This window comes from Bos grunniens, chromosome 9 (assembly GCF_055505025.1).
Source record: "Bos grunniens cultivar Pamir isolate PY7600 chromosome 9, Bosgru_T2T1.0, whole genome shotgun sequence".
Taxonomy (NCBI): Eukaryota; Metazoa; Chordata; class Mammalia; order Artiodactyla; family Bovidae; genus Bos; species Bos grunniens.
In genome coordinates this window covers 77,033,693-77,058,539 of record NC_141173.1, presented here as the reverse complement: position 1 = coordinate 77,058,539, position 24,847 = coordinate 77,033,693, and the positions used below count along the sequence as shown (strand labels likewise).

The 24,847-nt window shown below is 40.4% G+C and overlaps 1 protein-coding gene across 9 annotated transcripts in view; it reads right to left on the bottom strand.

Annotated features, from left to right (window-relative positions):
• ARFGEF3 (ARFGEF family member 3) overlaps positions 1 to 24,847 on the bottom strand; it is a 178,504-nt gene that overhangs the window by 83,080 nt on the left and 70,577 nt on the right. For 5 of the 9 annotated variants that reach the window (XM_086318045.1, XM_086318044.1, XM_086318049.1 and 2 more), the window contains 5 exons: positions 24,735 to 24,803; positions 14,328 to 14,459; positions 10,522 to 10,644; positions 7,241 to 7,283; positions 4,864 to 4,942 (listed from right to left, as the gene is read on the bottom strand). In XM_086318045.1, coding sequence (XP_086174171.1) covers positions 4,864 to 4,942; positions 7,241 to 7,283; positions 10,522 to 10,644; positions 14,328 to 14,459; positions 24,735 to 24,803 — 446 coding nt within the window. The remainder of the gene's footprint in view (positions 1 to 4,863; positions 4,943 to 7,240; positions 7,284 to 10,521; positions 10,645 to 14,327; positions 14,460 to 24,734; positions 24,804 to 24,847) is intronic. The other 4 variants (XM_086318047.1, XM_086318046.1, XM_086318053.1 and 1 more) reach the window with 2 other exon arrangements.

Here is a 24,847-nt window from a genome sequence, read left to right as displayed (position 1 = left end):
TATCAATAACCTCAGATATGCAGATGACACCACCCTTATGGCAGAAAGTGATGAAGAACTAAGGAGCCTCTTGATGAAAGTGAAAGAGGAGAGTGAAAAAGTTGGCTTAAAGCTCAACATTCAGAAAACTAAGATCATGGCATCTGGTCCCATCACTTCATGGCAAATAGATGGGAAAACAGTGAAACAGTGGCTGACTATTTTTCTGGGCTCCAGAATCACTGAAGATGGTGACTGCAGACATGAAATTAAAAGACGTTTACTCCTTGGAAGGAAAGTTATGACCATCCTACACAGCATATTCAAAAGCAGAGACATTACTTTGTCAACAAAGGTCCATCTAGTCAAGGCTATGGTTTTTCCAGTAGTCATGTATGGATGTGAGAGTTGGACTATAAAGAAGGCTGAGCACTGAAGAATTGATGCTTTTGAACTGTGGTTTTGGAGAAGACTCTTGAGAGTCCCTTGGACTGCAAGGAGATCCAACCAGTCCATCCTAAAGGAGATCAGTCCTGGGTGTTCATTGGAAGGACTGATGTTGAAACTGAAACTCCAATACTTTGGCCACCTGATGCGAACAGCTGACTCATTTGAAAAGACCCTGATGCTGAAAGATTGAGGGCAGGAGGAGAAGGAGACGACAGAGGATGAAATGGTAGGATGGCATCACCGACTCAATGGACATGGGTTTGGGTAGACTCTGGCAGTTGGTGATGGACAGGGAGGCCTGGCGTGCTGTGGTTCATGGGATCATAAAGAGTCAGACACAACTGAGTGACTGAACTGAATGAACTGAATGACCATAGAAGCTGAAGCTGAAACTCCAATACTTTGGCCACCTGATGCGAAGAACTGACTCATTGGAAAAGACCCTGATGCTGGGAAGGATTGAAGGCAGGGAGAAGGGAACGACAGAAGATGAGATGGTTGGATGGCATCACTGACTTGATGGACATGAGTTTGAGTAAGCTCCAGGAGTTGGTGATGGATGGAAGCCTGGTGTGCTGCAATCCATGGGGTTGCAAAGAGTTGGACACGACTGAGTGACTGAACTGAACTGAATGACCGTAGTGTGATTTCAGACAAAGAACCTATTTAGAAGTTAGAAGAGGTGTCAAGATTAGCCAACAGAAAATAAAAGGACTTAAAGCAATAAAATCAGAAGAAACTATACAGATATGAAAACCTAACAAAGAAAACTAAACCACCAGAGTGAGGGCAGCCAAGGGCATGGTATCATCTGATTAGGTGGTCTAAAGGTCTCCCAGTGAAGCTGCACTAAACCTGCTATAGCTCAGCTTCTACAGCAACAGAACCCCTGTCGTAGGGCACTGCAGTCATGATGGGAAAGACCGCAACCAAACAAGTCTCTAGAGGCAGAATTATGGTAAGGAAATTGCTTTGAAAAACCAAGCAAGACTATGAGAATCCTATTAAAAAAAAATCATTAAGCTCTATAACAATATGCCTAAAGGCACCTTTGATCCAATATTCAATGAGAAATCCTAGAAAACACATGTGTGTCACATGAGTTATTTTTTTCCATTTAAAGCCTATCATTTAGTTACATGATTGAGACATGTTTCCATTTTTCAGTGACTGATAGAAATGTATGACCTTTAGTTTCTAATACACGTATGTGAACATTTGTGATGTTTATGCAATGTATTTTTCTAACAATCTACAGTCCAAATTTCTAATGTAAGACACTCCTAAATCCACTGTAAACCAGCATTAGCACTGATAATTCTGAAAGCAAACAAGCTTTTTAGAGCTAATAGTTATCAAATATTTATTATGTGCTGTGCAGCAAAAAAGATTCCACTTATACAAGTACTTCCTCGAAGATATTGATCTGAATGTCTTTAATAATAATTACACAATAAGCATTACTTAGGACTGTTTAAGGTAAACTAGGTCATATGGTTGCCCTACAGTAGAGGTCCCTGTAGGGGACATTAGAGGCATTCAGGTTTTAAAGACCATGAACTGAACCCCAGATGCCAGGCAGGGCCTTAATGGACTTTGCTAAAAGCTCATTCTGGACCAACAAACAATGGTATCATTTACAGACCCATAGATTCATTCTCACTTATCTTGATGACTATTTTTAAATTTATTAATGGCATAATTACCTTGAGCTATTATTAGCACTTTTGTAGCACTTAAAATTCTTAGATTTTTCCCTAAACAAACTACTCAGGAAAAAAAAGGTTCACTTCTTTGTTTTCCCTTGGCAGCTCAGTAATGAACATAGCTTTTATATTTTCAAAGTTTTGGTGGTCTTTGGTTTATTTTCTGACAATGCTAAGACCTGAGATGGGGGGGTGGGCCAAGAAGAATTCTTGACAGCTGGCAATAGCCAGCTGTGTGTTCCCCTGGGAAACATCAACAATTGCACAGAATGTTAATATCAGATGAGGACTCTTTAAGATGATGATGGAACAAGATGAAAGCAATCTATAATCACATCTGAACAGAAATTTTAAAAAAATCTGTACAATTACAAAAATGACCAAATATCACCCTCCCCTGTAAGCGACCCTTGCTGATTCTCCAGTGACAACTCTGGCTCCCATCTAGCCCTCTTGTCTAGATGACGACAGCTGGGTTGGCCAAAAAGTTCATATGGGTTTTCCTGTAAGATTTTATGGAAAAACCCAAGGGAGCTTTTTGGCCAACTCAATAGGATGTTCAATGCTAGAATTGCCCCTCACTTTCTGACAGTGCCCAATTCTTGAACAGAACATCCAAGTCCTTTAATCCACCTGATATTACCCAACTCAGGTACAAATCCTGTAACAATTCCTAACACCCACCCTTTTACTGGATGCCCCATCATTCCTCATAGTGTACAGGCTCCCTTGCTATAGCAAGTTAATAAACCTAATTCTGTTTATTCTGATCTTGGTGGGCACTGACAATCTTTTAGGTTAATTTTCTAGCTTAATCCATACAAAAGCCCTAGAATATTTTATATTACTAATATTACATATTACTATTATGATTATAATGCAAATTAACAATATATTCAACTGTGTTATAATCAAGTATATTAATATTAAAATATTACTAGTATACTATTACAATATTATGGTATACTTCGATATTATTATTCAGTTCAGTTACTAAGTCGTGTCTGACTCTTTGCAACCCCATGAATCGCAGCACACCAGGCCTCCCTGTCCATCACCATCTCCCAGAGTTCACTCAAACTCATGTCCATCGAGTGAGTCAGTGATGCCATCCAGCCATCTCATCCTCTGTCGTCCCCTTCTCCTCCTGCCCCCAATCCTCCCAGCATCAGAGTCTTCCAATGAGTCAACTCTTCACATGAGGTGGCCAAAGTACTGGAGTTTCAGCTTTAGCATCATTCCTTCCAAGTAACACCCAGGGCTGATCTCCTTTAGAATGGACTGGTTGGATCTCCTTGCAGTCCAAGGGACTCTCAAGAGTCTTCTCCAACATATTATTAATATAAAATAACATGATAATAACAACTAATTAGAGGATATATAAACTTAGGGTGGTTGAGATCTCTGATCAAAGTCAAGGCTAGTGAGGAGTAAAACACGGGTTTTTTAACTCCGGTAATCCAACAAAACTGGAGAAGGAAATGGCAATCCACTCCAGTACGCTTGCCTGGAAAATTCCATGGACTGGACACAGAGAGTCAGACACAACTGAGTGACTAACACGATCCAACAAAAATAATGCAGTTGAACCAACAGTAAACAAACTGTGATTTATCATAGCATTAGTCACTCAGTTGTGTCAGACTCTTTGCAACCCCATGGACTGCAGCACACCTGACTTCCCTGTCCTTCACTATCTCCTGGAGTTTGCTCAAACTTCTGTTCATTGAGTAGGTGATGCTATCCAACCATCTCATCCTCTGTTACTCCTTTCTCCTGCCTTCAATCTTTCCCAGCATCAGGGTCTTTTCCAATGAGTCAGTTCCTCGCATCAGGTGGCCAAAGTGTTGGAGCTTCAGCTTCAGTCCTTCCAATGAATATTTGGGTTGATTTCCTTTAGAACTGACTGGTGGTTGGATCTCCTTGTAGTCCAGGGGACTCTCAAGAGTCTCTATAATGGGATTGTTTCTCCCAGCTCATGACAATACATAAAATTCTACAGCAAAACCTTCTGAATTATCCAATGTCTAGTTTTCATTAAACAGTAATATGTCTTTTCCATTTCAAAGGGCACTTCAGAATCCTACTGTGTTGCAGTTAATTATATGTGTATCTGGTAGAGGTTTTCATCTCAACTTGGCAAATCTGGCCTTTTTATGATTTGTCTTTACTACAAATGCATAAGTTATCAACTTACTGCCTGGAGAGCTGGGGCAATGAACATCACAGATAACCTAATACCACTGATTAAACTGGCATGCAAATAAATGACAAGTATATAAAAGTCAGAATAACACAGTCTTTTAAAAGATAAGTGAGCGAGCTCACAGGCTCAGGAGATGTCAGAAAAAAATAAAAAATGACCACCCAGGCCAATCCTGCCATTTAGTAAAGGAGGAGAAAGGTCCAATAGTTTGATAAGAAGGCTCATTTAGAGTCATACACCTGGGATCAGCCAGGTTAGGACTAGCCCTCACATAGCTCTTAGCCAACATTCTTTCCACTAACCTCCATTAGAAATTTGCATCCTTCAGTAATCATGTTTGACTAAGTGGGCTTGCCCAAGATCACTGAATACACTTCTCAGGAATGACGGTGAATTTACGAATGGCAGGAGGCGGGGAAACCACTGTCCCTGTACTCTGCAACTCTAAGTGATGCTATGGGCAAAAGTTCGTTCAGAAGTAGGCCCTGAGCAGACCAGAGCACCAGTGTTGAAGGCACTTACTTGATGGCAGCTTGGAGCTTCTCACACAGAACAGTGAGCACGGAGACAAGGTCATCACAGAGGGACTCTACTGTTGACCCTTCAAAGAGAGGAGGCGACAGGCATTAGACATCGGCAGCAGAGCACTACAGGCTTACTCAACACTCCTTCCCATCCTCTGCTTTAGATACTTTCAACTGAAAAGATGATTTTCAGATGCTGAGCCTTCCTCAGGCCACCGAAAGCATCAGAGAGAATTAAATATCATCATTCCTTTCCAAGGTAAGACACTCAAAAGATAATCCAGGAAGGAAATACGAAACTATTAACTATAAGTAAAGTTCATTCACACTTAACGAAAGAAGATTTGGTTAATTTAAGAAACAACACAATTGATAACAATTTTCTCAATATTTAGGCCAGCAGACTATACATGTATCCCTTATTCTGATATCTTGAATTTCTGGGTCTTTTGAGCAGACTTGAGTTGTATCCTAGAGAGATAATCTACAGTGGCATGAAAGAAAGATGGACTTTTCAAACTAGGAAACTAGGGAAAGGGGCAAAATAAGTTAGTCACCATCTCTACCTATTTCAGCTATTTGTCCCAGCGTCCTCAGGGTACACGGCCTTTGTTGTTAAAGGAGCAACAGTCAGTGTCAGAAAAAATAATTTTCCCTCCAAACACGTTCATGTCCAGAATCTAGCAACAAAACTCCCACAGAATTGTACTGGAAAAAGACTGAACTTCAGAATCTGTTCAAGTACTGGTCTACAGCTTGTTGACTGCATGAGCTTGGGTAAGCTTCAGTTTTGCTTCAATTAAGCTTAAGTTTTGCCTTTGGCAAGTGGGGTTCAATAATGTCTCAGCACTGCTAGGCCAAGGAAAGTAACAAGTGGAAGCATCTGCTTTTTTAAAATAAAAACCTGTGGAGATCTATACAAATGTGGCCAAGTATTTGAGGAATGTATAAATGCATGAATGAATGACCATGAGGTCAAAGAAGAGGGAGAAAAAAAATGCCAGGAGTGTAAGAAGAAAAATAAAATTGAAAGATGGCAGGGAAATGAGAAATGGCTGATCCTCAGAATTTAAGATCTTAAATGCAAAAAAAAAAAAAAAAAGTTGAGAAATGATAAAGTGCAATGATAAAAGACAGTTTAAAATAAATGAAACCCATAAGGAATCCTGAAATTTAATTTTAGGTAAATTTCAAATTGAGTCCATCAATTTTTTACTGATACAATATTTAAATATGCATGCTTAACCAAGAGAACTTTGATCTCTTTTTTAGTTTATAAAATCATCCTATATTAAAGTGAAAACATTGTGGGAACTGCAATAATCAAAAGAGATGAAAAATCTTGGCTCATACCACTAAGAGCTTTAAAAGGTGAAAAGACGCTGCAATACTTGTAGCCCAAGAATACAGGGAAGTGTGACAAAAACACACTCAAGCAATGCTTTAAAAGAAAATGATCTAAAGCAGTAATTTCCTTTCATTTATTCTTTTTCTCCTATTTGTGGTTGTTTAGCTACTTCTTTTTCTTCCTTACATTTCCTTTTTCCTTTTCTCTCTACCCTACCCCTTTCTTCCATTAACTGGCAAAAATATCAAAGTAAAAAATTTTTTTTAACACTTAAAAAAAATATTTATTTGACTGCACCAGGTCTTAGATGTGGCGCTTGGGATCTTCAGTCAGGGACTGAACCCGGGCCCCTGTATTGGGAGTGTAGGCTCTTAGCCACTGGACCACTATGCAAGTACCCTCAACACTTTAAAAATTACTGAATAAAATCCTAGATAAAACTGATATTTTAGTTTTTCAATCAGATGATTTGAATTCTTCATCTCTTTTACGGAAAACAATACCATCAAACATTTTTAAGAAAGCAAAGTGCTTGTCTATTATAGTGGATATTTTTTCCTTTCCTATGAATCAGAATGAAAGTTCCTTACCTTGATTTCATTTGCTACTTAAACCTGGCTGTCTGTCCTTCCCTGTGAGATGACTTATTTTTCATAACAAAACTTCATAAACATCCAGGTGTAATAGCATTTGGTGCCAGTCAGGTTTCTACCATTTTGTATTCCAGTTCTCATTTTAACAGTTAATGAACCTGACTTCATGAAGAGTAAAGTAACTACAAAACCAGCCTCCAACAGGAAGGTGTGTGAAGTTAATTTCCCTGGCACAGTTGGAACAGGAACAGGTATGGCTGGCACAGGATGTAGGAACAGAAGGAAACAATGGCTGATTAAAGCTAAGCAGAGCCAAGGAGAATGGTAAGCTAACCCAAGAGCTTTTACTCAGCCTTATATCTGCACACTGAGCACACAGTAGGTGTTCTTATACCCACTTTTTCAACTGAATGTGCAAAAATAAAATCCAATACCTTGACTCCTGAATTCCTGGGGGACATCCGGGTTTTCAATTATCTAGTAAGGGAGACACACACAGGACAGTTAGGAGATTCAGGCAAGAAAAATCCTGACTGTTCAACAATGGAAAGGTCTAGGAAACAAAATGTCATCTGAATGTTCTGGGCTCTGCTAACTTACCTAGGTGCACCTTCCAGCTCTTGATAGCATTTCAGTACTCATGGCACTTATGAAAAGGCTATTATGTCTGGAACCGAGTTATCAGTTTCAAAAATAACTCAGCCAAGAGTCCACAACTCCCTGGAAGTTTAAGCCCTATGGTGCACTAGATCATTCTAGGGTGTTGCAGAGCTATGACTGGGGGCAGTACCTGCCTAAACATGTGAGTTCTCTTTGCATAAAGAACAATTTGTCCCAAAGTCACAAATAGCACTCTGAGTGGCACCTAGTGAATACAGATTCTTAGTCATAAGCAGGATCAGTTTCCTGGACTTCGACGTACAGGTCCACAAGAGCTGCTGGTCAGAAGCACCAGCTTCCTATTTGAGGGGGGAGGGTATTAACTTTATCAATTGTCTGACCAGACAGACCACTCCAGGTCACCACTAGGTAGATCTGGGACTATTAGGGTAGAGGCAGAATCTTGAGGGAAGGGAGAAGAGGAAGGAAGAGATATTTACTAGTAGTAAGACTTACTTCCCATTGTAGGGATAATTCAGTGACTACTGAGTTGAGAGCAGGAAGGCAGCCTTACCTCTTAGCACTGGGAGATAATAAGAAGGCATTTTCATGCCAATTAACTACCAGATATAAATTATTGCCACAGGGCTGATCTTTTTAAAGCTTGTTACAGGCACATATTTCTACTATTCTCTGTTCATAAATTTGTAAGCTCAGCAGCTTCCACAGAATTTTGGGGAAGTGTGATGTTAATGCCAACAGCTCAGTACATGGCTAAATATTAAGGTCAGAACAACGTTTTTTGGAAGAAATCAATCTGAATCATTTTTATGGAGAGGAGAACTACTATCTCCTACCCCCCAGATATTTACATATGGCATTTTTTCTTTTTAAAATGCTTAACAATAATTTAACAATGGCTTTTGTCAATGAAATAATTCAATAATAACGCTTGATAGTAAATTCAGGGTTTCTGAGGGTACAAAACAAAATCAAACTGAGTAATCTGCCCTGGGCATAGGGATGGGGAGGGGCTAGACATTAAGTTGATGATACATTTCATGCTAAGCTTTTGGCATTCTAGATTTATTTTCTTTCCACTGTCTTTAAGTCTTTCTAATTCTGAGATGGCCTGTGATGTGTTTCCAGTGACGGGTCATGCTAAGCACTATACACATCTCCTCCAAGTAATGCTAGTGTCCCGTGGGAGGACGTGCAGCCTCACCATTCCTGGGAACCACTCCCCTGTAATAGCTTTTTAAAATTAACCATTCTTAGGTAGTAAAACTTATGTCTCCCTCTACTAGACTTCAAATGTACTTCAAATATTAGCATCCTGAGAATCATGTTTTTCTGGGACACAAAAACATCTCCAGGGACCTACTGAGTAATAGAAAGGAAATTAACAGGAAACACTAATTTTCTATCTAATTTGGGATCTTGCCCCCGGATGGGGTGAGTCCAGATGGTCAGTGACAAGCAGGACCAGAAGGCTGATTAGCCACATTACACAGGATACAGGCACACAACCTTCCAGTTTCATCCAGACCTCTGCAACTATACCGGTCACCTTACCTGTCACTCTAACAGAAGAGCAAGATGAGCTAGAAATCAGTCTTTTTACTTAAAACCTAAAATTCTCCTACTTAAAAATTTCAAAGTATAATTAAACTAATATAAATGAAATCACTTTGAGAATACAAAGTTTCATTTTAATGCTTCATCTTAAAACATTACTGTTATAGTATTTCCCATCACATTGCCACCTAGCAAGGATGGAATGTGACTGTATACTAATATAAGGACTCTCAACATTTTAGGTTTATTTCCATTAAAAATACATTTTTCTCTTAATGCTTTCTACTTACAGACTTGAATTTCTTTTAAACTAATATTTCTACAGCATCCTGTTCAAAACCCTAGTATAAACAAAATAGTTTTTAACAAAGAGAAAGCTAATGTAATAAAAATATCTCAAGTTTAAACAATTTTTTAGAGAAATTTAGGCTTTAGATATAGCAAACAAAAAATCAGTTTCCGCTCCCCCCCTCCAGATTAGTGTTTTATTTTTTTAAACACTGGCTGCCAGATCACATGTTAATAACTTGGACTGGACTCAGTAAGGAGACCAAGGCATTTGTTCTGGCTCTTTCGTTGATCAGCTCATTAACTTTAGATTTCAATTTCACCTCTCTGGGCTTCATCTTCCCCACTTGTTTTTCTAAGGAATAAAAGAATTTGACCAGATAATCTCTAATGTTTCACTCAACTCCATAATTTTCTAAAAATTAGAAAATAATTGAAGTTAAAAATCAGAAATAGTTGAAGTTAAATATGAACTCTTCATTTCTATAATTTCTGAGATATTCTGAATTGCTGCTGGAGATATTCTATTCTAAAATAATAACAAGTGTTCATTCAGAATACTTTTTGCAAATTAAAAAAAATTTTAATCTCAGTTATTAGAGACAGACTTAAAAAAAAAAAACAACACCAGTTTTGAAGAGGAATCATCTCATTAACATTCCCAGAAGATAATATATACAAAAAGCTGATTACATTTACATTTTTTCCCAGGAATGCTCATTTTAAACAATCTGCTCAAGTTAAGAGCAAAAAGCTCAAGTGGGCTCTGACGACAGAGAGAAGATAAATTCAGATTCTTCACTGCCACACTCTTTTATTTCACAAAGAGAAACATATACCCCAAGTTTCAAGTTGCATACTTAACTGCCAATAATTTTTCTTAATTTTGAATTTACTTGAGTGTTTGTTAATACACCACAATATTTTTATATAAAATTATTCAATCCGTGATGTTTAGAACACGATTTTAAAAGAAAAGTGAGTTTTAAAATAATGACTAAAACAATAACCAAAACCACAAGGAAAAATCTCTCTTTAAACTTTGGAGGGAAACAGGCAAAAACATATTTAAAGAGTTTAATTTATATAAATAAAAGTTCAAATGAACCAAGCCAGCCCTTCCTAACGTTTCAGTAGGAAGCAGCCCTGGCGGGGGAGGGGAGAGCACAGAAGATGTGGACACTCATCATGCAATTACACAGAGTCACTGGCAAGACCGGGATGAACGTGTGGGTACCGAGAGGCTCACCGTGTTCTCCTGCCTTTGTCGTAACTGTAAAGTCAAGTCACTCAGCATTTGACTGAGAGTTGCCCGCACAGCAGTGTTTATACTACGCTGGTGACAGCTACATATGTATGTTTCAATGCACACCTGGTAAAGAAATAAGATAGCAACATACACACTCTGTAGATATCAGTTCATTACCAACATGCTTTGGAAGTAACTGGAGGGGATGTTAAATCCCTCTTAAATAGAAAGTCAGCCTGATTGAGGACTAGTTATCAATGAGTGCTATTAAATATTTTAAGTCCCTGGGAATTTGTTTTTAATCATAGAGGAAAAGTAATCTTTCTCTAAAAACAATCACTCTTCAAAGCTTACTATTCTGAGCATCACAGAAGAATGCAAGTAAGTGATTTTTAGATTAAAAAAACAGTTCTATCCAAAACAAACTCAGGTGGCTGGAAATTAATCAGGAAAAATTCTCTCCATGGCAAAATAGGAACAGAATTTATTAACTCCTGAGTTGGGGAAAAGGGTTAATGAATCCCTTTCTCCTCTATAAACAAGTTTAACCTTGGATTAACTCTCTGTGTTCTTTTGGAAACCTGATAAAGGTGGGACACATCAGCTGTGTTACTAGGCAGTATGACTTAGGGTAAAAATGTCCCCCCGATTACTAAGCTGCATCTGAATTTAGAAAACTGTGAACAAATTATAAAAACCTGGTGAGAAGTTTCCTTGGGTAGCTCTTGTCACTGAGGGAACTCTGCCAGCTCAACTCATGGAGTTGTTACAGAATATTGGTTCCTACACAGTTGAAACCTGGGGCTCCAAATCCAAGGTGACTCTGCACCCACAGAGATGGCTCTTATCTTTTTGCTCCTAAGCTGGCATTTGAGAGCCAGAGACTGGCCTCTGGACTGCAGCAAGGACTCCTGTGAAAGATAAATGCCTGCCTGTGTCCTGTTTCTATTCCCTGTCCTAGATTCTGCTAAGCAAACATAAAGCCAGTTGTGATCTACTGCTGCTGCTGCTGCTAAGTCGCTTCAGTCGTGTCCAACTCTGTGCAACCCCATAGACGGCAGCCCACCAGGCTCCTCCGTCCCTGGGATTCTCCAGGCAAGAACATTGGAGTAGGTTGCCATTTCCTCCTCCAATGCATGAAAGTGAAAAGTGAAAGTGAAGTCGCTCAGTCGTGTCCGACTCCTAGCGACCCCATGGACTGCAGCCCACCAGGCCCCTCCATCCATGGGATTTTCCAGGCAAGAGTACTGGAGTGGATTGGGTCTTGCAAATCTGAATGTCTAGTTGAACATTAGACAACTCCCTGAAGGCTGCAGCATGGAGAAGTCCCAATTTGAGGGGGAAAATCCCTCATTTGATGTTAACAATGTTAAATGGCATGGCTTTTCAGATTTTATTGCCTCTAATTCTTTTAGAAGCTATAGGAATGGACAATAAATGCATGCTTTAAAATTTTTCCCACTTTTTCCTCTCCATAACGTATGTCATCCTTTTCATTTCCCAAGCATATTTAGTCCCACAAAAAGGAATAAAGGGGGGCTTCCCTGGTGGCTCAGTGGTAAAGAATCTGCCTGCCAATGCAGGAGACACGGGTTCAATTCCTGATGTGGGAAGATCCCACACGCTGTGGAGCAGCTAAGCCTGTGTACCCAAACTATTAAGCCTGTGCTCTAGAGCCTGAGAACTGCAGCTAGTGAAGCCGGAGCACCCGAGAGCCCAGGCTCCACAAGAGAAACCACTGCAATGAGAAGCCTGTGCACCATGACTAGAGAAAAGCCTGAGCAGCAACATAAACCCAGCACAGCCAAAAATAAAGCTGGAAAAGGGGGGGGGGGATTTAATATACCTTGATTACTTTTCTAGGAGTAACTTCAAGACTGCAATGACAATAATAGGGTTCTCACCCAAAGTGAAAGTGAAGTTGCTCAGTTGTGTCTGACTCTTGGCGACCCCATGGACTGTAGCCTACCAGGTTCCTCTGTCCATGGGATTCTCCAGGCAAGAGTACTGGAGTGGGTTGCCATTTCCTTCTCCAGGGAAGGCAAGTTTAATTTGATAACTGATAACTGAGATGGGGGAGAAACTCAATGTGAACCTTTGCTGCTGCTACTGCTTAAGCTAGACCTTTCTGTTAGGCCTCATTATTAAAAATCTTTTTGTAAAATTAACTAGGTAAAAGCAAATATTTCCTAGCAGTTTAATTTACCTCCTATTGAATGCTTGATATTCCAAATGAGCTGTGAAAACTCAAAAATGTATTTGGAAGTTGGCTTAGATTAATTTAAGTTAAAAAATAAGGGCAAATTCCAAAATATATTTGTCAAATTACCATTTTAGGGTATATCAGTTTTAAACTCATTTTTTCAAACAATCATGGATTATAATGTACCTGAAAGTAGAATTTATATGTACTTAGAAAAAAAGTGTTTTAATCTTGAAAGACTTTTACTTTTGCACGTGATGAAATAGTTTAAAAATTGTGAAAATACATCTGAGTGTGATATTTCACTATGATGAAACCAAATTCTCCACAGTGTAATTAGGCACACTCACGAAGGCGATGGCACCCCACTCCAGTACTCTTGCCTGGAAAATCCCATGGACGGAGGAGCCTGGTAGGCTGCAGACCGTGGGGTCTCGAAGAGTCGGACACGACTGAGAGAATTCACTTTCACTTTTCACTTTCCTGCATTGGAGAAGGAAATGGCAACCCACTCCAGTGTTCTTGCCTGGCGAATCCCAGGGACGGGGGAGCCTGGTGGGCCGCCGTCTATGGGGTCGCACAGAGTCGGACACGACTGAAGTGACTTAGCAGCAGCAGCATATTATTTATACCTTAAGATCTAACAGTTTTCTTTAAATCTTATACTCTCCCAAGAAATCTTTATAACTGTTGATCTTTAAGCTCTCTAAGCTCTGACATTATAAATTTAAGGGGGAATTTTAGCTTAGAAGCATTAAGAGATTAACTATCTGGAGAGCTGAACTACACACTTAATACAAACATGATTTTCCTGAATATGGAGAGCCATTTATAGCTTTCTTTAAAAAACTCTATCAGTACCTTTAGACCCAAGAAAGAACGCATGCATGAAGAACGGGATCTGAAGAAACACAAACAGTGCTGTCAACAGATGAACTTCATAAATAATCAATATATTTCTATGAGTTTTTAGTGTTACCATTTTTAATGTTTAGCTGTTATTATTACACATACAAAATGGGACATGACTTACTCCAAGAGGCATTTTATAAAGGGAAAGGTAGGCATGTTTAGTTTGCTTTGAAAAAAGATTAATCTAAGGAGCTCATTCTACTAAAGCTGTGAATATAAATACTGTCTATGACAAAGGGTATCCTTTTAAACATAAAAATGATCATGTAACTGATATCATTTTCTTCAGGTACTCAGAAAAAGATGCTTTAACAGCTATCCTGACATCCTCTAAAGTTTCTTAAACTTGTTGTATTAATAATAAATTGGTAAATCAGTAAGGTCTGCAGAACTAGGGTTTCCATAATAAACCTGACCACTGTAATTCAAGGCCAGTGATTTTTCACTTTGTGAATGTCTTTCTTCCTCTCCCTCAGGACAGTGCTAAGATGAGCACACTGAATCAGAGAAGCTCAGAGAATACTATGTCCAAAATCAGGCCGAGTTTCTGGGACGGGACTCATCAATCTCTTTTCATATCTCCAATATCAGTTCTATCTCCCCACGCCCTTTGCTTTTGAGGTGCAGAACTGACACTTCAGAAGCTTCAGTTCTGCACCTTGACCAGAGGCCTAAAGGGCAAGTCAAATACCTCGTGAAAAGCCACAGGCCGTGGATCGCCAGGGGGGGCACAAAGACACAGGGCAGTGAGGAGTGTCGTAAGGGACATTTTGATCATTTCATGCATTTGTGGACATCCAGCTTTATGGCATGTGAAACACAACTGAGGGCAAAAACATACGTCATTAACGATGCAAAACAGACCCCAAAACAGAAGGAAAAAGAACAAGAAAACACAAGTCTGCAAGCCATACATAAGCAATGCAAATTTCAGATTATCAAGTCAGTAGACTGATAAATAACAGTACTAGGTTACAACCATGGTGGAATAACTATTAAATATGAAGCAGCATAGTGGAATGTAGCAGATAGTCAATACACATTAACCAAAGGGATAAGACATTTTTAAGAAGCTGCCACAGTAGAAGTTTGCTTAGCTTTACAAAGTGCATATGCCCTTCACGTTATTGAACTGTGCTTTTACCTTCTCTTTCCTATCTGAATGGGGTTAGCAGCATAGCTTTGTTAAAACAGTGCATGGTACTGACTGTTAGTCAAGAGCAGAGCTAGTATGTTTCTGATTGGAAAATTTTATGGAGATGACAATTTATGTAATTAAGAAATAGAAAGGATCAGAGATTAAGTAAGCTACAAAAAAGCACAAATGTCTCTTATGTGAATGTTTGTTGATCACAGTAGGATCAATAGAAATTTTGATTATTACTATAAGTCTAAACTCTACATTGCATCATGGTAACAGCTCAGTAGCTCTGCCATTTCCAGGTAAACAGCAGTAACGGGTGGATATGTGACAGGAGGCACCTCATCAAATGCAAGCACACAGGCATACACACATAAATACACGCAGACAGGGCAAATTGAAGTTGCTTTATTATTATTAAGAAATAGCTATGTAAGTAAATCTAGTCTCATGCTTGGGTAGGGAAATTTGCTGGTCTTCCTTTTATATCTCAACTTACAAGGAAATTCTTAAAGTGCCCAGGGATATACAAAAAACTGACTATGACTTTGTTCTTCCTCCTTCATGTTCTTCTTGGCTTCAGCTGGCATATTAAAATAGCTTAGGACACCTAAACCCATCAATTCCTGTACCTTTTCGGGCAGAGCCTTCTGCTTCGTCTACAGAAAGTCTACTGAACTCTATCCTCTGTCCAATGAACCAACCCAAAAGGAAGCAGAGGGGACCCCTGCATCGCTCCACGCGTCTTTTAACTCCAGATAAGTTGTTCAAGAGCCACACAAATCAGAGGTTAAAGGAAAGTGCTGAATTTCTTGCAAAGGACTAGTTTGTGCAAAGCCCATCTCTGGCAGGAAGTAACCAAAGAACAGACACCCCACAGGAGTCAAACCAGAGTCAAACCAGCAAAGAGACTGCCATGAAGAAGGAAGGAGTTTCTGGAAGGAAAAGTGGAGAAGCTCCTTAGAATGGGGTTTCCTCACTCCAGTAGCCTCAGCTGGTTTAAAGCAATGGGCCAGCTCCCTTGGCTGAATTTTGCCAGGAGGTGGGGCTACCCCTCCCAAGTCCTAAAGGGAACATGACAAATAAGATGCTTCCAAGATAAAAAGTACACAGGTGACCTGGTCCATTTTCCTGGATTGTATCTGGAGACCTTCAGCTCCTTAATTGTAAAATATCTTATTCAAGGTATGGCTCAGAAATAATGCTATCACTGTGTAGAGTTAAAAAAAAAAAGAATCACTAGAATCATTGAATATTTATGAGAAGTCAGCCCAATTAAAAAAATTCTTTAGTGATACCTAGAACCATTACATCAGAACCTTTGGCAGCAGGTCTTGATTTTCAGTGTTTTTTAAGTTCCCTGGGGGTAACAAGTGAACTGTGTTAAACGTCTATCCTCTGATGGTAATCAAATGCTCAGAAAAGATAAACTGAGTATGAGTGTGTAAAGATACCCAAACAAGTGGCATATGCCTAATGATCACTTTAACCTACAGTCACAAAAATAGTAAAATGTATCAGTACTTCTGCTTCACATGTAAAACCACCATACAGCCATTCTCTAAATGCCTTGGTAAAGTGGATAAGAATCCCAAGAATTTCAGTTGGTTGCTACATTAATATAGCAAGATTTCACTAACATTTTCTAAGACTGAGGGTATCTAGGAGGCAATATAGCATAGTGATTAATGGCACATATTCAAAGCCTAGATTTGAATATCTAAAATTTTTTCAACATTGGTTTTTATTTATGAACAAATCAACATAAAATAAGTCCAGATGGCAGTGCGAGGAGCTGTGCTGCTGACCTGCTTACAAAGGAAACATGTGGACAGTGGAGTGGGTGCAGTCAGACTTCAGCCTGGAGACCCCTTCCTCCCATCCACCTTAGGGTCTTCCTGACCTAAAGTCACTGGGCAAGCAAATTAACCTCCCTTTCTTTGGGATTCTTTATATAGTTGGGTTATGGTAAAGATCAAAAGAGGATGTGTGGGAAATACTACTTATTGGCATGCCCTAGGAACGCAACCATCAGTAGTTACCATTATTAACCACTGTTTTGGAATTAAGGGATGGAGGCTGGATGGAATGAAAACACGGGAGATTCCTGAAAGTAAAATCTTAAAGAGGAAAAAAAAAAGTCCTTGAGAGAGACTCTGCTTGAGCTTGATAACATGCTATAGGATCAAAGACTAGAAGTTTTCCATGACTAAGATCAAACCAGCAAATAAATATTTACAAATGAGGCTTTCTCGTGTAGAAAAATCCCACAGAGCTGCCTTTACCAGGCATGAAAACATGCTCCAAATCTTACCAATGAAACAATAATATCATTAACCATCTTCAATTCAGCTTCACAGAGCTTCAGGCTATAGCACCACCTCTTCCTTTAACCCTAAGGCCTTGGCAATTTTTACTCTGATATTTTTCCCTATATTAAGGTAACTACCCTCAGAACACTCAACACGTCTGCTAACTTGAACATAACAGTAAGAGAAATACTAAGGGTCTCGCTTTCAAACAATAAAAGAATTTTTATCCATATGGAGTTTCAGTAATGATCATTCATGAAATTAAACAGAAAACATGTTGGCTGTTTCATAGCTGTCCAATTCTAAATTCATTTCATATTTCTTATTCCTCCTGCATCACAGAAGACTCTATTCTGAAAAACTGTCATCATTGCCATTTAATTAAGCAAGTTAAAGTTAGACACACAAATGAAGGCTGCCTTCTTATTTACATTTTCAGTGCTTAATGATCCTTTTATAGTTTCAGCAGTACCTTAGGAAAACAACATCATTTTTCATACTTAAGTACACATTCCATTTCCTGATCAACAGGTTCCAGGGTAAGCACTGTTCTGCAGTAAATAGTCAATGCAGACCAGAGTAAGAAAGAAGAATGTGTGAATTCTTCCCCTAACATTTTCACAGGTGATTTAAATGATTTATTTTAAGGTGTTTTTATAAATTGTTTCCCTAGCTATATCTAAAGTGACAAGAGGAGAAAAGATTTTTTAAGTGAAAGACTTATTTTTTATGAGAAATTAAACTACAATCAAGAAAGCTTCCAAGAGCTAAGTGGTAGTTTTAGGCTGAAATGTCCTGCTTTAAAAATAGTTGCAGATTTTTCAAGGGCTAAATTAGCAGGTGGAAAGCATGTGAGAATCTGCAAAATCACTGGGTCTCACTATGTCTACAGAACACCATTATTTTTGTGGCAGTCTCCTTTGTAGTTCATTCTTCTTGTTGATGAAAAATTATTTCTTAAGCAGTTTCCATGGTGAAAAACCAAAGGGCTGTAAGCTATTTTGCCAATTTCAGGAAATATACAATGAAGGCAAATTAAGAAAAATGCTTATTCCTATCAGGCGTATCTGAAGTAAACAATGATTTCAAATAATTCTACTACTATCCTTTCTTAAATTACACAAGCATTATTCATTTAATAATCTACCATCTGTAATGACTGATCCATAAACTTGAGAAATGGAATACTTCCTGCCACATCAGTAAACAAGGATGTCTCAGTGACTGGCAACTGCAGCCACCATGGATGATGACCTGGTGAACCCCGGGGTGTTCTCTTGAATACCTGCCATTTGGCAGCCATCAAACTGCAGTCACTCCTAACAGTGAGCCCTAAGGAAACTCAGGATGTGGAAACACAGGATACTGGCCCCAGATAGGTAAGGCACTTATCACACGAATGAATTCAGTGAGCCCAGACTCTAGCACCTTCCCATATCTAGAAAAGCACTAAATTCCTTAACTTGACATATCTGGTTTCTTTAAATTAACAGTAATCTTTTGATGTTCCCAACTACCTGCCCTTTGTTGCAAAACTCCTCTATATCTTAGCCTCTCCCCTCACCTCCTCAGAGCAATTTCCCAGAGATATCTAAGACTTGGTGTCCCAGGCTACAGTCCTCATTTTGCCCCAAATAATACTTAACTCCCAACTCTCACATTGTGCAATTTTTTTTCAACAAGCTTATATTTATAAGTTGTTCTTAGGCTTTTCATATAAATAGATCTACTCCATACTTGTCTTATGCCAGATTATATAAATATGGATTGGGGTAGGAGGCATATTTTTACAAGTTAACAGTGGGCCTTATTGGCGAAAACATACCCTCAGAAGGAACAGTGGCAGATTAAATCATTAAAAGCATTTAAAAAATATGCTTGATATATATCAAGCAATGACAAATGGGAAGGAGAAAATGTGGACAGGGTTTAGCAGAACATGAAGAAAGACAAGGGAAATTAGAAGAATCAAAATCCTGCACTTACAAGGTGGCCACCATTAAGAGGATGTTATTGCTGGTGGGAGTCCCTACTTCATGGGGGTGGCTCGATTTGCCATGGCAAAAAGGCATGACAGCTCTCACCTAGGTCTTAGCAGAATGCTATCTTTAGATCTCATTTTAATGAGATTATACCATTATTCACTTATGGCAGTGCTTCTCAAAGTTTAATACCCTTATGAATCACATGGGATATCTAATTACAAGGCAGATTCTTATTCAGAGGTCTGGGTTGAGGTTCAAGGATCTGCATTTCTAATAAGCTCCCAGGCATCTGCCAAGTGGATCACACTTGAGGTTGTAGAGCCTCACAACTCCTTTCAATATGGTTTTACACCACAGCTTGTTGGAGAGAACAGTAACTATCAGGGCAATGATTCTCAACTTGACTTCTACAGTAGACTCAGCCAGTAAAAGTGAAAAAAGTGCAAGTGTCAGTCACTCAGTCGTTTCCGACTCTTTGCAACCCCATGGACTGCAGCCTGCCAGGCTCCTCTGTCCATGGGATTCTCCATGCAAGAACAGTGGAGTGGGTTGCCATTCCCTTCCCAGGGATCAACCAGGGGCTTCACAAAATTTGTACACCCAGGTCCCTTCAAGATCAAAACACTCAGAATTCCTAAGGTGACCCTAGGCGCCTTATTTTCACTAATACTTCCCAGGTGATTCAAATATGTAGGCTTTGAGGAAAACCACTAACATAAAAGTAGGGCCTCCAATGTTATGTAACTGTAAGTAGCCCATACATAAGAGAATTCATTTTGGGAGGGTAAAGAGAAGTCAAAATTTAATCAAGTAATACTGAAAATAGCCAGCCTTGTTCAGGAACCTATGCAACCTTGCGGAAGCCTGTCTTTTGTTCTGATCTTCAGTTTTCGTTTGTAGTGAACTGAGGCACAGTATTCGCTTCATAAAAAGATCTATTTTAAAGATAAAAGGCAAGATCAATGCTGTGTCTGCAGAGTGCTCACCCCGGGAGTGGTCTGGATGAAGGGAGGGGCAGCCCCTTGGAGGATTACCACCAACTTCCTTGAGGCAAACGTTAAGGGTCCCTGTAAGTAGCTCTTCCATGACCAGACTATGAAACACGTTCTATAGGATGTAGAGACTGAAAGCTCAGTCACGCCAACCAGTCTTGCTTCCCGGTTCTATCACTTCCTAGGTGTGTAGCTTGGAAAGTTAGTGGATCTCTCTCTGTGCCAGCTGCCTTATCTGTAAAACACTCCTGCTTCACAGTACTGTTGTGCAGTTAATATGATTTAATACAGGGAAAATTCTTAGAATGGTGCCTTGCAGAGAGTAAGCACTGATGCTGCTAAGTCACTTCAGTCGTGTCTGACTCTGTGCGACCCCGTAGACGGCAGCCCACCAGGCTCCCCCGTTCCTGGGATTCTCTAGGCAAGAACACTGGAGTGGGTTGCCATTTCCTTCTCCAATGCATGAAAGTGAAAAGTGAAAGTGAAGTTGCTCAGTCGTGTCCGACTCTTTGCGACCCAGTGGGCTGCAGCCTACCAGGCTCCTCCGCCCATGGGATTTTCCAGGCGAGAGTACTGGAGTTGGGTGCCATCGCCTTCTCTGAGAGTAAGCACTAAATATGTGTTAAAAGCAGCCATGTAACACTTTGAGTATAAGCACTTGTTTCTTTTTTACATTATTTATTTATTTATTTCTGGCTGTGCTGGGTATTCACTGCTGTGTGGGCTTTCTCTAGTTACGACAAGCGGGGGTTACTCCATAGTTGCAGTGCATGGGGTTTCCCATTGCAGTGGCTTCTTCTCTTGTTGCAGAGCATGGGCTCTAGGGCTCAGGTTCAGTAGTTGTGGCATGTGGGCTCAGCAGTTGCAGGTCTCAGGCTCTAGAGCAAAGGCTCAACAGTTGTGGGCTTAACTGCTCTGTAGCACACCAGATCTTCCTACACCTGGGATCAAACCCGTGTCTCCTGCATTAGCAGGCGGATTCTTTACCACTGAGCCACCAGGGAAGCCCCCTGTAGTTATCTCTTGTCACTACAAGCGATGTTATGCTTTCAAGCCTCCTCAGAATGATCAGTTCTGAGAGGGAATGGCCACAGCAAGCAGTGAACCCAGATACTCTTAGCTAATACCTGATCAAGTACACTGAGTTGCAGCCAAGCCTGGTGGATAAAAGATCCACTGTTCTCAGCAGGAGAATAGTTTCCAGGGGGTTTCCATTACTGGCTTTTGATCGGGGCTGCTGGATTAAGTGAGGCCCTGGCACTGGCACCTGCCTGCTCGTGGTGCTCCTGGATGACAGCCTCTCTTGGCAGATTGGCATGTAGATGTCCTCCCCCAGGGACCGGCCAGCTGCAAGAGCTGGATTCTTACTTCCCTGAACTTGGTGTCCATGCCAGGTCCAGGCTAGCAAGGAGGAGCTATTCTGCACACTGCCATTTATCAAAAGCACTTTGAAGTGGTGATGATTATGGTCCTTACAAAGCAGTCTCCATCCCCCTGCTGATGCTGGACAATCTGCCCCTCTGTCCAGTCACCAGAGAGGAGTTGGGCATTGAAGCTAGGCCTGGGGGAACCTGCAGTCTCAGCTGTTAAGGTCTACCGTGGGCAGGGAGGTGGTAGGACCTTCTGGTGGGTCTGTACGAGAGGCACAGCCTAAAAACATCCTCTGGAACCCTAGTACTTAGTGAAGTTGCTCAGTTGTGTCTGACTCTGCAATCCCATGGACTGTAGTCTACCAGGCTTCTCTGTCCATGGGATTTTCCAGGCAAGAGTACTGGAGTGGGTTGCCATTTCCTTCTCCAAGGGATCTTCCTGACCCAGGGATCGAACCCAGGTCTCCTGCATTGCAAGCAGACGCTTTACCCTCTGAGCCACCTGTCAAATACCAGATGAAAAGTTTCCTTTTACGATCCTTACCAAGTCCTTCCTTCAGAGGAATACAGTCCCAAGCCCCCATCCTGAACTAGAAATCAGAGCTAGCACTGGAAGTAAGGCATTTTTCTTTGAAGGTCTGACCCCTGCTTTGGGACCTTCAAGCTGACGTTCTGCTGGAAACTCTTCCAACTGGGGGATCTCAGTGGGCTGCAGGTAGGACAAGAAGGTGAGGAGAGTCAGCTTGCTACAGTAGTCTCAAGAAGCTAGCCCCATCTATGACCCATCCCTTTAGGGTCCTGGCCGGATCACCATTATTTAGCGGAAGACTGGATGTCATCAATCTGCTGTTCCAGAAAAGCAGGAGCTAACCTTGACCCGGCGTTTACTACATGGCCGCCTGCACTGAAAGCTTTATACATGGGTTCTATTTTTCTTGGCTAACTGGCACAACCACACAATGCGAGATAGCGAGACAGGTGCTGTTAGCGTTGCTTTTACACACAGAACAAACACAAACCCAGGGAGGTATCCAAGGCAACCCTGCTGGGAGGCAGGAGAGCCAGGATTTATATCCAAACACAGTGAGTCTCCGGAGCCCACATTCTCACCACCACGCTCAATGCCTTTATCTGTATATTGCTCTTGGGTTGAGTTTTTTTTTTTTTTAATTGTTTTTTCTTTACAGGTTCTTATAGAGACCACTGTGTGTGTGTGTGTGTGTGTGTGTGTGTGTGTGTGTGTGTGTTTGAGACCACTGTGTTTTGATGTTTCATTCAATCTAGAAAGGCCTGCTAAGTCTCTACTCTGGCTTCCAGATCCCCACTGAGAACACCCTTGACTTGGGTGGCCCATAGCAGTGTGAGTCTGCTGTTCAGGAATTGTTGGGCTGGCTAAAACGTTAATTTCGTCAGTGAATCCGTTGTTCAATAAAGTTCTTGCTGAAAATGAAAACTGTGTCCTTTATTTTTACGTAAACCCCAATGAACTATTTGGCCACGATGAGATACATAACAAATCTTTTCAGATTCTCATTCAAAAACCCTGTGAGGATGAAAAAGGCACCTGCCTTCTCAAAGGGAGCTTGGGAACCCCTGGTGGCCTGCCCAGTCCTGAGGGTCCTACAACAGCCTGTCTTCCTTCCCTACCTCCCTCCTCGGCAAGGGATGGGCTGGGCAGTGAGTGACACACTGCATCTCCTGTCTTGTCCTTCATACAGCAAAGAACCAACAAGCATCCTACATGCCAATCCTGTTTCTTGCTCTGATCAAACACTACATTTATCATTTTAAAAGCAAACCAGTGTGGTATATCTAAAATAGGTACACTCCTAGGATCACAGAATAGAATGGTGATTGCTGGGGGGCCAGGGGGAAGGGGAGATGGAGAGTTACTGTTCAATGTGTATAAAGTTTCAGCTATGCAAGACGAGCAAGTTCTAGAGTTCTGCTGTACAACATTGCACTATGGTCAATGTTACTGAGTTGTACACTTCAAAGTGTGTTAAGATCTCATGTTAAAGGTTCTTACCACAGCTATTTTTTTAAAAAACCCAAACCTACAAATGATAAGACCACTCACTGGTATCTCTTAAAATTCAACTAAAAATACTGACAGCTCTTCTATTTATTTAGTTATACAGAGTGAAACATACCAATATGGTAATGAAAAATATTCTTTCCACCTACCTAAATACACATTTGAGAACTGATTTATATTGTAGTGAGGGGTCAGCTGTCTATTTCTTTTGACTGACATATAAAATGATCTACCTGCTCAAAAATAATTTTCTCAATTTTCAGTTAATGCCACACAATACCACAAAAGATCAGGTATCAGTCATAAATCCTACTCATGATAATGTTCATTATGTATGATGGGGGATATATTAATTAGCTTGACTGTGGCAATTATTTCACATGTATATGTATATCGAAACACTGAACATTTTGCAGATTATACCTCAATGATAAGAAAAAGAGGAAAAAAAGAAAACATGCCCAAAGTGCTAAGCGTCTACCTGGTATAATCAGTAAATGGTAATCATTACAGTTTAAAAAATACCCATGACTGCTGAGAGCTAGGTTTTCTTTTTCTGCATAATTTCAGAGTTCAGAATATCATTGGCTCATTGAGGTCTGCATGTGTACTCTTGTCAAAACACACAAATCCTGAAGATATCCTTTTCAAGAGGTGGAAGGAAATTTATTTTAAGCATATTAAAGTATGGCTTTGGAATGATGCCGTGTCCAAAAGCCAAAGTCATATGCCAGACATTCAGGAAGCCAAGCTTTCTGTTGGACATACTCTCGGGAGTGCTGAAGGTACACATTACTCTAGGCTGCAATACAGATGGAAAAGAGAAGGTTTTCCAACGATTGTTACAAAATGCGTTCATCAGAGTTTAGGAGACAAGGATGCAACTGAATCAATAAGCATCGTCCCTAAATCTCATGCTTGGTTTAAAGATCAAATCCTCTTCAATTAATCTTAGGAAAAATAGTGAGTGTAATACCTAGGTATAGCAGTGTCAGGAGAACCAGTACTGTTATTTCCATGGTTAAAGCCTCAAGTCAAGCAAACCAGAGCATGCAGAGCACTGACAGAGTGGCCCACAGAGCCTGCTTCCCACAGATCAACTCCTTAGTGAAAATTCCCCACAGTAATGATCAGAGAAGGGCTCACCCCTCTGCTGCAGCTCAGCTCCACCCCAGCATTTCTCCCAGGTTGGGGTAAAGCAGCTGTGAGCAGACAGCACAAACAAGCAACGCTTGAGGGTCGAGGGGAGCGAGTACTTACCTCCGCGATCTTCAGCACTGCACTCCCATTCAGGTCAAAGGTTGGAGTGTAGGTTATGCAGAGTAAAACCTTTAACAGCCACGAAGTAGGGGAGGAAGAAAAAGATAAGGGAT